General features: G+C 40.0%; 2 protein-coding genes across 4 annotated transcripts; one reads left to right on the top strand and one right to left on the bottom strand.

Annotated features, from left to right (window-relative positions):
- Positions 1-15,290, bottom strand: part of Erich1 (glutamate-rich 1) — a gene marked incomplete at its 5' end in the record, with an annotated part of 52,793,804 nt that overhangs the window by 37,102,863 nt on the left and 15,675,651 nt on the right.
- On the top strand, positions 1,836-13,763 carry Aga (aspartylglucosaminidase). 4 transcript variants are annotated; one of them, XM_087587992.1, is made up of 10 exons: positions 1,836-1,977; positions 3,647-3,703; positions 3,974-4,127; positions 4,666-4,778; positions 5,815-5,927; positions 7,616-7,727; positions 9,000-9,075; positions 10,338-10,445; positions 11,167-11,300; positions 13,513-13,763. In XM_087587992.1, the coding sequence occupies exons 1-10, from the start codon at positions 1,851-1,853 to the stop codon at positions 13,611-13,613; spliced, it is 1,095 nt and encodes a 364-aa protein (XP_087444118.1). In that variant the 5' UTR covers positions 1,836-1,850; the 3' UTR covers positions 13,614-13,763. The 4 variants fall into 4 exon arrangements, with proteins under 4 accessions (XP_087444118.1, XP_087444121.1, XP_087444119.1 ...); XM_087587995.1 differs by lacking the exons at positions 3,647-3,703; positions 3,974-4,127 and adding an exon at positions 4,171-4,389; NM_001031641.1 differs by lacking the exon at positions 3,647-3,703 and having other exon boundaries at positions 1,844-1,977; positions 13,513-13,750.

The following is a 15,290-nucleotide window of genomic DNA, read 5'->3' as shown; positions in this document are numbered from 1 at the left end:
GAGACAGAGAATATTGGCTAATTTACAATCCCTAATGGATACAATTTACAAGCAAGGTTTTAAGATTTAGAAAAACTTGACATTTAAATCCCATTTTCCTCAAGCTTAGAGATTTGTAAGGCCTATTTATATTTGGGGATGAGACAGGGATGTTAATATTGCAAAATCCAAGACAGCAGCACCCAGTCTTCTTGAAGTAAACATTGATCATGTGTTGTTTTTAATATCCTTGTTTGAGCTGTCCTTAGGAAAATACATAATTGCTACAGACTAAAAGCTGTATCAGTTTTGTTGAAGTTTCATGATTCTCAGCAAGGAAATGAAAATTAGATCCCAAGAGGGAGGGTTTCCCCCTTACCTTGTTCCCTTAAATTTGCCTGCCTTGCTATCCTCCTCTGTACCAGTCTAGGTTCTTTCAACTGAAGAAATTATATCACCCAAAACTGAGCTGCAGGAACGGCGACCAGTTTTCCATGTAGTATATTTTATAATTCTTAAAGGCATGTCTCGGTTCTTTGAACTTATAAATAACAACTCAGGTGCTATGGAAAATTAATTCTGAAGACAATAAGTGTTTTCCTTGCTTTCTTATTCCGTTTCATCCATCTTTCCCATCTCACCTAACACGAGCTTTGTGCTCATTAGTACAGCACAAATAGTTTGGTCCTCCTCCAAAACCCCATAGAAGGATCATGTGTCATTTCTTTTTAATTACACCTAACTTTTTAATGGCACTTCCCTACCTGGGGATAATTCTAGGATATCTTATGCTGTTTAAATTGCAGATTCAGTTTCCATGCAATAAGAACTTTGAAGAGTTTCTAAGCCTCACAACTCCCACCTAGTTCATATTTTACTAGTCTAGATAGATTTATAGATGCTCTTTAAAATTATGTCTTCCTTCTGCTACGTGGACAAGCATCCCAGAGTCCCAATGGGATTACTGGTCCATGCTCACACATCTGCGCAGCAACTGAATTATCAAAACGAGCAGCCGGTACCAAGCATGTAAAGCTCCCATTTCTCCTTTTATTCAAACATTTATTTAGTACTTAATGGTGCCAGGCATAGAGATAAAATAAAATACCTTCAGAAAAGAATGGAATTAGCCTTCTTGGCTGGAGGCAAGGAATCTGCACTTCAGTGGGCAGTGTACAGGGTATGTTTCTGTTTGCCCAGCGTGTCCTTTCCTTCCAGCTCAGGGATTTGTAACTAAAGGACGTCCTACAAAACCCCGTGGTGAAAAAATGACGTAAAGTATGTATTGAAAATGTCTCAAAAGAACTTGGTCCTAAGTAAGAGCTCTTCACCTATACTCCATAGTCATTTTATAATTTTAAGGAAGTCCAGGGTAGATTTTAGATCTGGCTGACTGTCTACCTTTAATTTACAGTTAAGATGGCAAATATATAAAACTCAAATACTATCTTCTCAGTTATTTGAGGTTTCAAGCGTCAAGCAACTAGGGTAGTATAATTTCATATTCATTTCCAGTAAGGTGAATCTCCCTTTAAAAACGGGCTAAACACTAAAAGAAATAATAGTAAATATGTATTTTTCAAAAAGAACTGAAAAGAGCTCGACAGACCAGACCGACAGACCAGAGCATTAAAGAATCACAGTATCAGTTAAAAAAAAAAAAAAAAAATAACAAAAAAATAAAAAACAAATAAAAACTCTCAGAGGCCTACAAAGGGTCTCATCTCGCGAGAGTTGATGAAGTTGAGGACCAGACCACAGGGAATCACGAGTTTTCCGGAGTCTGAGCTGGCCGAGACCTTTCTCGCGCTGGTCTGCTGGGTGCGCGGTCGGGCGGGACTTTTCTCACGCTGCTCGGCGGGCTCTCTGCTATGGCGCGGAAGTGGAATCTCCCTTTTCTTCTCCTGCCGCTCGTTCTGGGTATACCCCTGGTGCGGGGCTCCAACCCTCTACCCCTGGTCGTCAACACTTGGCCTTTTAAGAATGCCACCGAAGCAGGTGCGGAGCGGCAGCCCGGGGTGGGTTGCTGCGCTGTGAGAGCTCCTCTGTGCAGGAAGCTGCACTCAGCCTTTGGCTTTACTAGAGCTGCAAAGGGATCCAGCTGCAGAAGCTGGTCCTCCTTTCAGCCTTCTTCCTGCATCTCTGCCCTTACCTGACCCTCTCCATCCTCCCTACCACTGGTGCATTTAGGATCTGGTCATTTTGTTGCTTCCAGCACCATGTTGACTGATCTAACACTTGGGTCTCTGCTTTACTTCTACAGGGTCACCTGCCTTACTTTTTGTCTTTTGCCATGAACTTTTCTGTTTTCTCCCATACTACGCTTCTTGTGAAAGATTCCTTCCTGTTTCTCCAGTATCTTCTGAATTCCAGTTTAGGAAACAATAATTTCCTATCGATACATATATTTGATTAACGTGTGTCACGCTTTCCTTGTCACATATGCATTAAAATTATCATTAGAGTGTCTTAGGATTGTACCTTATAGCCCCCAACCTCGTCACATTTGAGGCTTCTATCACATTAAATGTTTGTGGACACAGTTGGATCCAGAATCCAGAGCAGGAAAATCTGTATGTTATAGGAGATGCATAGGAGTCAGAGAAAGTGAGAAATCAGAGAAAGAGACCCCAACAAGAACAAAACAAAGAAAGTCCACCATTATGTGGACAGTACAGTTCTGTTATGTTGCCAGTATTGAAGTGGGGAGAGACAGTTTTTTTTATTGGATATCTTGTGTATTTACATTTCAAAAGTTATGCCCTTTCCCGCCCCACCCCATGCCCTTTCCCTCTGCTTGTATGAGGATGCTACCCTTCCCACCCACCTACTCCTACCTCACCACCCTGGCATTCCTGGGAAAACAAGCCTTCATAGGACCAAGGACTTCTCTTCCTATTGATGCTGGAGCCACGGGTCCCTCCATGTGTACTCATTGGTTGGTAGTTTAGTCCCTGGGAGCTCTGGTAGGTCTGGTTGGTTGATGTTTCCCTTCCTATCCTCCTTTGGGGCTTTCTCTAACTCCTCCATTGGGGTCCCCATGCTCAGTCTGATGGTTAGCTGCAAGCATCCCCATCTGTATCAGTAAGGGGGGGGGGCACTTCTTAAATCAAACCTTTAAGGAATTACAAGTAAAACAACTATCCTTTCAAGACCTACCCTCTCAATACCCAAAGAACACCACAAAACACGAACAAGAAATGTGGACATCTTAGAGAAATGACTTTTCAAAACTGGGCAACTGCTGGACCACTGTGTGGTCTTAAAATGATTACTTATTTCGTGTCTATTCATTTCTTTTGAAAGTGAGAATTATAATTATAAAATATGTCAAAAGCTGCATGAAGATGAGATTAATTCACCCACATGAAGTCATTTGCTATTGTAATAATCTGCTGAGACTTGCAGTGATACTTGTTCTCAATGAGAGTGTGAATTGTGCATCTTTTAGTAGTCTAATGAGTGACAGACATTTGCCTGTAATTTCATCTCTCAAGTAGCCATGGTAGGAAAACCCAGACTTGTAGACATGCCTAGGCTGTACATGGATTTTCATTTGGGCCCAGGCTAGGTAGCAAGACCCTGTCTCACAAAATGAGAAAAACAGTAATGAAGAAATGTTAGGCTGTAATTGAAAATACTTTAAAGTGCAACTGTCTCCCAATAGTTTCAGTTATCTCTCTTAGAGGCGACATATTTGCCACACAGAGAAAAACAGTTACTGGTAAGTTTTTTTTTTTAATATTCACTTTCCATTAACAATCAATGTCTTTGAATTCTTTATAGTAACTAGTCATATAATTTTGTCTCTCTCATTCTAATTTCCTTGCTGTGCTTTTGTCCCATTTGGTAAAATAACTTGTTAAAACTTCAACTTAGTAGTTTAAATCTTAGGGAAGAGTAACGTAAATAGAAATCTCAAACTGTTCTTGGCTTGTTGCATTTGACAATGAGAAATACATGACTATAAATCAGCACTGTTGGGATTTAACAGCGTGGTGGACATTAGTGTCTGGAGGTTCTGCCCTGGATGCGGTGGAGAAGGGCTGTGCTATGTGTGAAAAGGAGCAATGTGGTGGTACTGTAGGCTTTGGAGGAAGTCCTGATGAAGTTGGGGAAACCACCCTGGATGCCATGATCATGGATGGGTAAGGATGCTCTTCAGGACTTCCATTTGTGTTTTCCTGTCAGGTTAGCTCATGATCGGAGCAGGAAGGAAGGATGCATGAATGTGAGCATGGCTCAGAACCCCTGACTTAGGGGACTTCTCCCTTCCAACACAAAGAGTTAACAGGAAAAGCAAATAAGGCTGAAAGGTCATCCAGATACTCAGGATGACAGAAAAGTCAGTGCTTACATAGCTTTGGCTGACGAGAACCCTGAGATAACAGAACTGTTCCTCTGACCCAGGTATTTATTGCCATCTGCAAGTGCTGTGGTTTCGGTGACCTCACCCTTAAGGCCTCTGTAAAAGCTATGTGTAAAATAATGTGTAGGGATATATACTAAATTGACTTTTCATTCTTCAATTTGGGCTGTGGGAATCCATGAACTTTACGGGTGGTTTTCACTTCCATGTTGAAATGCAGTTTAGCCTTACATATTGCTGCTTGGAGAAATGCAATTTTTCTGTTCAAGTACCAACAGAAAATGCCTTGGTAACTCTTCCACATTCTTGCCTTCCAGCACTGCTATGGATGTGGGAGCAGTGGGAGGCCTTAGAAGAATTAAAAATGCTATTGGAGTGGCTCGGAAAGTCTTGGAGCATACCACGCACACGCTTTTAGTGGGGGACTCAGGTATTTACAAACCACACCGAAATGCTGTCCCAGTCTTTTTGTCTATTGTTACTGAGAGAGAGAGAGAGAAAGAAAGAAAGAAAGGAAGAAAGAAAGAAAGAAAGGAAGGAAGGAAGAAAGGAAGAAAGAAAGAAAGAAAGAAAGAAAGAAAGAAAGAAAGAAAGAAAGAGAAGGAAGGAACTCACTGTGATATAGAGAACAAAGGAGACCTAAGTTCAAATCGCTGCTGTTTTATTTCATAGTAAAACAGTAACTGTATAGGTTACTTTTAAATCTTGCTTTGTCTTTAAGACCACATTGTAAGCAGTACATGATTATCTGTCACTGAGTGATTGCTGCTACTGAAGTATGGTTCTCATCGGTTCCCTTCCTGTGTTGCATTTCTACACATACAAGACCCAGGGGACACTGTTTATAGGCGACAGTAGTACCAAAAGGAGATTTCAGTGATGGTCACTTAAGTCCTTTCCAGGTTCCATTGCAAAAGAAATTATATATGCAAAATGAATATATATACCTTATGATATTTATAATATATTTATGAAGCAACCTTAATAAGCTTGGTACAGAATTGCAGACTACCTGAAAAGGATGGCTCATGGTGTTTGGAATGCATTTGTGTGTCTGCTTCTTTTCACTCTAATTAAAGCAATAGAATTCTGTGTGGATGAGAGATGTCTGCTCTGAAAGGATACAATTCTTTAAAGTAGAAGAAAAAGATGTGAAAGTGAGGCAATAAAGGAAATGTATACACAACTCAAAGGTTTCCGGGGGATCAGTCATGGGCAAGACATAGAGATACACAATTCAAAGGTCTCCAATGGATCAGTCATGGGAGAGACACAGGAAGCTAAAAATCTAGAAACTACCCCCTTAATACTGTTTATGTCCAAAAATTCCTTTGGAAGCCTATGTACTTCCGTCCTCAGATGTTTTCCTGCCCCATGTGAGTGGCAGCTGACCCAGAGTACCTCTAGTACATGTATCCTGCTTAGAAAACAATGCATGGACTTACACTTTCCCCTTTCTTCTCCAGCCACCAAGTTTGCTGTAAGTATGGGGTTTACCAGTGAGGACTTATCTACCAATACCTCAAGAGCTCTTCATTCAGATTGGCTTTCTCGAAACTGCCAGCCAAATTATTGGAGAGTATGTATAAATTCAACTTTAAAAAGACAGTTTCTTGAAAATGCTCTGTGATCCCTTTGGCTATCTGTTTCCTGTGTTGATTAGCGTCCCTGCCACTTATTAGAACCAGTGTTGTACGTGACTCTGGGTGTGCCCATTTTTCATGCACCCCTCTTGGGCTCTGAGGTTAACAACTCCTGTTCTCTGGCAGTAATATGTAAATTTAAGGTTTGCTATGAAGAATTGAACTGACTCCTTCAACATTGTTTTACTTACATTTTCTTGGAATGAAATCAACAGTGTAGAATATTTCTTAGCTGTTATCCATGTGAAATATATCCAATATATTGCCCATATCTTGACTAGAAGACAGTTCAGTATCTAGTTTGTCATTGGTGGGGTCATTTTTCTTGAGTAGGGATTTTAGCATAAATGAGTTTGGTTGTGCCAGACTTCCATGGACTACCTTAGTCTCTAATCGCTTTCTTCCTTTAATCCTAATTACCAAGGTATAGCTCATTCTTCACAAAACAGCTAACCGCAAACCTTGTACCGGATCTTACGGGGTGTGTGAGTAGGATGAGCAGCCCTAAAGGAAAAGTCTGAAGTTCCAAAATGCTTTCAGCACCAACTTGGTGTCACAGGCACAAGTGTGAAAGACCATGCTACTTCATGCATTACAGTCAAAGCACAGATGCAACTGAAAGCCTGTACAGTTGTGTACATATCATAGAGATATGAACATAGGTGATTGTGTGCTTAGACTTGGGTCCATCTGTGAATTATCTCATCATGCACCTATAAAAATTGGTAGTAAGCCAAGGTATTCAGACAAGGGTGCTCAGCCTGTGTAAAGTTCTTTTCTTGGCCTAGGGGTCTGGTGGTGCATGCCTTTAATCTCAGCAGCTGGGAGGCAGAGGCAGGCAGATCTCTTGAGTTTCAGGCCAGACTGGTCTTCAGAGCTAGTTCCGGAACAGCCAGGCCTACACAGAGAAACCTCACCTCGTCTTTAAAAAGAAACGAATTTTTGTCTTAATACCAGTCTGTTCAAGCAGCCTACGTTTATTGGTATATTCCTGTATTTTTAGCGTTTAACAGGATCTTATATTACCATTCAGAATGGCTGCAGCCAGAGGGGTCCAGCTTATGGCGCACAGGTTCCGTGAAGCTAATTGGGTGGTACCCAACACAAACTTAACAACTTACTTAAAACCTGACATTCTGCACACAGTATTGTTTTGTTTCGTTATAACTTGAGTGAGTATTTCTCAAGTATAAAGGTGGCAGCTGACAATGCCATGTCTCTGTGTCAAAGGTTGATGCTTTATAAATCAAGATTAAAAATCAGCTTGCTTTTAAAACAGACTTTACTTGAAATCTCACAATTTTTCATCTGGGAACCATATTCTGACATGTACAGGTCAGGTTAGGTACTTCTTCGAGATGAACATATGATTTCTAAAAACTATACCTACCATTGTTCTGAGGATTTATGTACGTAAAAATGGCCTCCAACAATGTAGTCCTTGCACATGCTCTTTCTCCACAAAATATAATGTTTAGGACCATCCATTTTCACATAACATTAAGCTAACTTTTGAGTTACTGATGTCATTCAGGTTTCTTCTAGTGACTAGCAATCATACACAAGTATTTTGCCCATTTCTCAAACAACCTTTTTAACCAAAAATCTGGAATCTTGTTTACAGAACGTTATACCAGATCCTTCAAAATACTGTGGACCCTACAAACCACCTGATTTCTTAGAGCAGAATAACCGTGCCCACAAAGAAGTGGATATCCACAGTCATGATACTATTGGTAATTCACTTTTTATGCAGTTTTATTGATTATTTTACTTAATGACCTTCCATAGCTCATATTCATTTTTACTCATATGCCAGGAGTTAGCCTGCTCTCATTATTTTAACTGCCAAGTAGATACCACATTGCTACGTATATGTCGCTCTCATTATATGTACATACACATAAATACATATATAATAAACCTTAAAAACAAATTCATCTATGTGTATATATACATACGACACATATATATAAATGTAAATATACATATATTAGTCATTTTATCTTAGCATCTATATACAGTTTTGTAATTACTTACATAAAACACCAAATCAAGTGACTATTAAAATGTTATCAAATCGGGGTTGGGGATTTAGCTCAGCGGTAGAGCGCTTGCCTAGCGAGCGCAAGGCCCTGGGTTCAGTTGCCAGCTCCGGAAAAAGGAAAAAAAAATGTTATCAAATCATTAATATTGAATACTTTGGTTATTTTATGTAATTTGCTATATAAAATGACCTGCAGTCATTTTTCTAAGCAATAATGCCTAGTTTCTTAATCAAAATAAATGATTTTATTGAAAATTGCCCTTGAAAACTTACTGAAAGTAACTGGTAGATTTGACTATTAAGAATATGAGGGGTGTTTTTTTTTTGTTTTTGATCTTTTGTCTAATAATACTATGAAATCAGGTCATTAACATTTATAGTATAATATCACTGAGACAGTTTTAAGTATTCTTAATTTTTCCTGTTCTTGTACATATAATTAATAACAGAATATACTTTATTTTCTTAATGGAGTCACCATATAAAAACACACTACCATAGACTAGATGATTTATAAGCAACAGAATTTATTTCTCACAGGTTTAAATGTGGAAAGTTCCAAGATGCAGACAGTGGAGGATTCATTGTCTGCTGCAGTCCCATTTTCTGACTCATAGGTGGTATATGTAGTTCTCTGGGGTTTCTTTTTTTTTTTCTTTTTTTTTTTTTTGGAGCTGGGGACCGAACCCAGGGCCTTGCGCTCGCTGGGCAAGCGCTCTACTGCTGAGCTAAATCCCCAACCTCATCTCTGGGGTTTCTTGTATCAATTCCACTAATTAGGGTACTGCCCCTAATAACCATCCCACCTGCCCACAGTCCCCTCGTAAATCCATCACCTTATGAAGATATAACTGAGGGAACCCAAACCCTCACAGCATAGCAGTCATCAGCTGATCCATTGTGTGGATATATTTAAGGGATACATTGGGTACTCACATCGTTTTGTTTTTTTAATCTCTAGGCATGGTTGTAATCCATAAGACGGGACATACTGCTGCTGGCACATCTACAAATGGTTTAAAATTCAAAATACCTGGGTTAGTGTTTCTCCAAGAACAGCTTTCTAAAATGTGTATTAAATGTAAGACAATGTATCCCAAGACTTGTGCAGGATGTAATAAAGTCAAATCCTAACCTGGCTGATAAATGTGGAAGAAAACATCATAGCATATGTTAATGGCCAGAGCAAGCATTGCTGCTGGGTGCTCCAGAGTTTAGGAGTGTTGAGTTAATCTGTGTAACCTGAGTAGTAAATGATGCCTGCAAAGTGGGAATTGAGGCTGGGACCTGACTACACAGGACTGAAGGGGACATGCAGCATGCAGCCAGTGGTCCTAGTGTATACAAGTAATCCACGCTCCAAGCCAATGGCTTCTGGTGGCTGGAAGAGAAGCTGGAGCGTGTGTGTGTGTGTGTGTGTGTGTGTGTGTGTGCGCGCGCGCATGTGTGTATGTGCGCGTGCGTGTGTGTGCGCGCATGAGTGTATACTCTCAGTGTTTATAGAATAGCAATAGCTTGTGGCAATAGTGGATGTTAAGAGGAACCCAGGATTGAGAAACTGTAGGTTTCTTTTGTTGTTTTTGTTGTTGTTGCCTTGTAAGAAAAGCATTAAATAGGTTTATTAAAAGAGGAAACTAGGATAAATTTAGCACGTTGTGTAAGAAGCCGTGTAAAGAAATCCTTAAAACTGTTTAGGATCACCAGAGATTGAGAAATGTGTGAACAGAGAAGTCTAAATCTATGTGAGCTGACATGATGAACTGATGACAAAGTTTTTACTAAAAATTTTAATTGCTAAGTAAAAGTATATGTATTTATGGAATACAGCATGATATTTTCATATATAGAAAAACATGAGAAATAGTTCAGCCAAGCTATTTAGCTTACATATTGTCTGACATGCTCTCTCCTCTTAACAGATTTTACATCCAATATGTATCATTAAATGTAATCTCATGTGTACAGCAGATCTCTAGATCTCTAGATCTTATCCTTCAGTTTTAAGTAGTTTCTTTTTCTCTCATCCACCCTCTCTCCGCTGTCAGGAAAGCAGTGTTTTAATCTGTTTCCAAGAGTTCAGTTTTGTGACAGTGAAAATCTATATGAAAACAAAGTCAAAGGTTACATTGTTCTTTGTAAACCTTAATTGAAAAACAAAAAAATGCATTCTGGTGAAAAATTGACTTAAAACAGTAGCCAGTGGCTGTGCAGGAACAGCCCCCAACTTTGGAAGTTAACAGCATAATTTAGTTTACATTTGGTTTCCTATCCTAAATTTTTATGTTGTCTATTCACAAAGTCGTGTAGGAGACTCACCAATCCCTGGAGCTGGAGCCTATGCTGATGACATGGCTGGAGCAGCTGCGGCCACTGGAGATGGTGACACACTCCTGAGATTTCTGCCAAGGTGGGATTTCTTCTTACCTTGTATATTTTTGAGGTCCTTGGAAAACACAAGTAATGCCAGGACAGATAGGATATTTATAGTATGTTGTCCAAATTCATGTGCAAGAGAGAGTTTCATGAAGTCTCTCTTTCTTTGTTGTTGTTTTTGTTGATTTTTATCTGTTTATTTTTGATTTTTGTTGCTGTTTGGTTTGGTTTGGTTTTGCCAGTTAGCATGTGATCCTTCACTTGAGTCATCTTTATCCTGTGATGTGAAACGTGTCTTACCCTGTTTACAGAAGAGAATGCTTATGTTCTGTTTATGGAGTGGATACAAGGTCACAGTGAGATGACTGAAGAGTAGAGACTGGAGTCAGCCACAGTGCAATTAATAACTACACAAGTACAATTTCCCCTGGGATTATAGCTTTTCTTTATGCAAATATAACCTCTGTTTGTGACTTTTGGCAGTTATTACCAACGTAACAGGTACTTGGCCGAAGCTAAAGTAGTCTCCATCTGAAAATACTGGTGGATGACTTGAGTAGACAACCTTGTAGCAGGGTTTGCTTGCCTAAGTACTGAGGCAGGATGGGAATTACTGACTTGTATCCATTTATAGGTACTAGGCTAGATGTGGAAATACAGTTGTTTCTGATTTTCTGATTTCAACAGTAGGCTTAATGTGGAGTTACTGTTTATTCTGTTCTCTGATATTAAGCTGTCTCCTCTGTTTATGTTAGCTACCAAGCTGTAGAATATATGAGAGGAGGAGATGATCCAGCCAGAGCTTGCCAAAAAGTGATTTCAAGAATTCAGAAATATTATCCAAAATTCTTTGGAGCTGTTATATGTGCCAATGTGACAGGAAGTTATGGTAAGTTAGATGTGTTTTTATTTGAGTGAATTTACAAGTGACCCTAAAAGATACTTCTATCCAAGCACGTTCTACACTATATTCTGTATGAAAAGGGAGTCTATAAAAGTTAGGTAGGTTCTGAGTGCATGTCAGGTGATGATCTGTCAATTCCACTACAGCTTTGAAATATAGACCTAAAATGCTATTCTGTTTGGCTGCTGGGAGTCGAATTCTGCTGCAGCCCTTATGGCTTGCATTCATTCTAAAAGTTTAGTGTGGGCCGGAGGACATGTTGCTAGGCAGATATAGTCACATGCTTTTACTGGTTAGAGATAGTGGGGATAAGTTAATCCCTGTTACTTCTTTGTCATGCATTAAACATCTCGGTCATTTGAGTCTTCTTGGTGCTCTGAAGAACAGACACTTGCTAGTGAGTAAACTGGATGGCAGCTGAATTATTCTGACACTGCTTGTGCCATGTCTTCTGTTCTGTTTCTTCCTTTTGAGCCAATTCCAGCCGCAAAGTGTAGAAGGTCAACCTCTGCGGATTCCCATCCCTGAACCTTCGGAGGGAGGATACACACAGCTTACTGATCAATAGAGCTTATTAGGCTAGACTGCTCGCTGCTGTTCTTTGATCTTTTACTTCCCACACTTTTGTATTGAAGAGCCTGTTTGAAGAATGCCTAATTCTTTTTAAGTTCTAAGACATAAAAGTCAAGCAAAGTTATTAGGGGGGTGCTTTATGTATCAAATAAGGCAGTTTAATGATTCCCTCTTAACAGATAAGCCACAGAAGGCTCAAATTTACATTTAGCAGGGTGGGAAGATACTAATTATCTAACTATATGAATTAAAAGTTGACTACTTCTAATAAAGTCATGACAGAAGGACCTCTCCCCCTGCAGGTATGAACAGAAACTAAACTCAGAGAGAAAGCATATTGACTAATAACTCTTCTTGCTTTTCATAAGAGTGAACTTGCAAGGGGAAAGGAAGCAATGATATGGGAAGGGTTTAGAGTAAGAGAACAGAATGTTCTAGTAGCTAGGAGAAAAAAATTGTGATTTTTTTTTCTAAGAATGGGATTGAAAGGATAAAATACTAGCAGTGATAGCAAGTGTATGGGGGCAGGCATCAGCTCTTTGATGTTCAAGGGAATTGATTAAGGGTTGGAGAAATGGTTCAGAAGTTAAGAGCACTCGCTCCATTTTTTTCCATTAATTGGTTAATTTATTAACACTACATCCTGATCGAAGCTACCCTCCTTCCTCTCCTCCCAGTGCCTCCCTCTCACCTCTTCCCCCTCCACCCTCCCTTGCTTTCTCCCATGGTTATCGTCCTGCCTTGCTTTCTCCCATGGTTATCGTCCTGCCTTGCTTTCTCCCATGGTTATCGTCCTGCCTTGCTTTCTCCCATGGTTATCGTCCTGCCTTGCTTTCTCCCATGGTTATCGTCCTGCCTTGCTTTCTCCCATGGTTATCGTCCTGCCTTGCTTTCTCCCATGGTTATCGTCCTGCCTTGCTTTCTCCCATGGTTATCGTCCTGCCTTGCTTTCTCCCATGGTTATCGTCCTGCCTTGGCATGTCAAGCAGCAGTAGGACTAGCTGCATCTTCTTCTATTGAGGATAGAGAAACAGACCAGTTCGGGTAACAGAGACAGGCAACAGAGTTCTAGACAGCCCCTGCTCCTGCTGTTATGGGTCCCATATGAAGATCAAGCTACACGTTTATTACACATATGTTGTGGGGGGACTAGGTCTGTTCCTCTCATGAGGAGCACTTGTTCTTATACAGAGCTTACACATGCATATTAGGTTCCCACTACCCATACGGTGGCACACAAGCATCTGTACTGCAGCTCCAGAACGTCTGCCTCCTGACGTCCTTGACACCAGGGATACAGTCAATGAACATACATACATGCAAGCAAGCATTTAGTCATATAAAATCATTCTTAAACAGCTGTAATTACCTTTTCTTCCTCTTTTTCCTTAATTATTACTAAGGCATGAAGGGATACACACACACACACACACACACACACACACACACGCACACACACACACACACACACGCACACACGCACACACACTCACGCACGCACACACACACGCACACACACACACACATGCAGCACAACATGCCTCAGCAATGCCTAGTAAATGTTATGTTTATTGTTTCTGAATAAATGCCCCTTATAACCCTGACCTGTCTCTTTTGGCTCAAGGTGCTGCTTGCAACAGACTTCCAACATTTACTCAATTTAGTTTCATGGTTTATAACTCTCTACACAATCAGGCGATTGAAGAAAAAGTAGACTGCATGTAATCTCTCTTGTCTGTCAACATATGTATTTAAAGAGGAAAGACGTGACGGCGGGAAGGTTGCTCACTGACATGGAGTGATCCTCAATTATTTCAAGTTCTTGTGTAAATTAAGTGCAAAAATAAATATGCTGTAGTGTTGTTTCTGTATCTACATCCTTCTTCATTTATTTTTATTTAAGGCCTGTTTACCTCCTGAGAATGAATATGCATACATATATGATGTATATTTTTTAAGTGCTATTTGAATTTCCGATCAATGCGATGAGAAACTACTTCTCTGGGGTTTTATTTTCATAATGCCATAGGAAATAAAACATCTGTATCTGAGTCCTAAGAAGACACAAGCCGGCCAGGCCCCAGAGAAGCAGTAACAGTATCTCAGCAGAGAAGACGTAATTGAATTTCAGAAGTTACAGTGTTGTCTCCTAAAACTGATCATTAGCTTTTACCGGATGTTCTCTAAGACCTCAAAGCAGGACAGATGCCATTAAAATATATAGTTTTATTCTATACATTATGAAAAGCTGACAAATGTTTAATTGGTTTTCTTTGGATTGCTCTTTGATGGAGCACTGAGTAGGTGATTATTATTGATACACAGAAGTCTCTGATCTGTGGGCAGCCAATACTCAGTATTGATTATTTTGAAAATCATTTAGGACTGCAGTTAGAAAATATCAGTAAGTGTGCTGTCTAGGTTGGCATTACTTTCCAAATTCCCATATCACCAACCCATGCCTAATAAGTACAAATACACTGTATGTCTAAAGTCTCAACATTATCACTTAATTCAAAATCATCACTGCATTAATCTGCAATTATTGATAAATTGAATGCATTATATTGTTGTCAAACCTTAATATGTAGGGCATGTGCAACTAGATAGGCATAAGAAGTGGTAAGAGAAGCTCAGAGTTGGGAATAGCAGAAGTGAAGCCATTCTCTACCTGCTTCTACCTGCTCTGAAACACATACCCAGGACACCACATTAAAGGCTGTGAACACTGGGTCATTTAACATAACACCTGGAATTCTTCTCCATTCTACTGAGGTATCTAGATAGCCATACTTTCAGCCAATAAGTGTCCCTTCCTGGGCATTTGTTCCCACAAAAGGTATTTTATCCCTGATTCACCTGAAATAACGTGTATGCATTTACACCCACCATCAAATAAACCAGTATGAACAAGCAAAGATCGTCACAGAGTTCCTTGATTAAGGACTGATTTGGAGAAGGCCTTCCTCCTAAAGAGCTGCGCCTAAACCTGAGGAAGGCCTTCTCTCCCCTTGTCCCTCTGGTATACTCTAGCTCCCATTCAGACCATGTTCTGTGGATTTTGCTTGTTTAGGCTCTGCCTGCTCTCTCTACCTGGTGTCTAGGTGCTCTGAGGGAAAGGTAGACCAGTTGAACACACCCCAACCCCACCCGTGTTCATGACTCTCACCGGTACATAGGTGGCACAGTATTTCTCCCAGACCCCACTATTTTTTCCTTTCTGATCCAGCAATGGAGAAGACAGACTGTGGACCCTTGAGTCACACTTTGTTCTTCCTCCCAGGCATTCCTTGCAGAGAGGCAGAATGTGGTATTGAGCTAAGACTGTTTTGTTTTATAATATATACAACTTGATACTTACTGTTGGTTACCTGTTGAAAATAACTCATGTATATGTTCTCA

The sequence above is a fragment of the Rattus norvegicus genome, chromosome 16, assembly GCF_021556685.1.
Source record: "Rattus norvegicus strain SHRSP/BbbUtx chromosome 16, alternate assembly SHRSP_T2T, whole genome shotgun sequence".
NCBI classification, from domain to species: Eukaryota; Metazoa; Chordata; class Mammalia; order Rodentia; family Muridae; genus Rattus; species Rattus norvegicus.
This window is presented reverse-complemented; position numbering and strand designations above follow the sequence as displayed.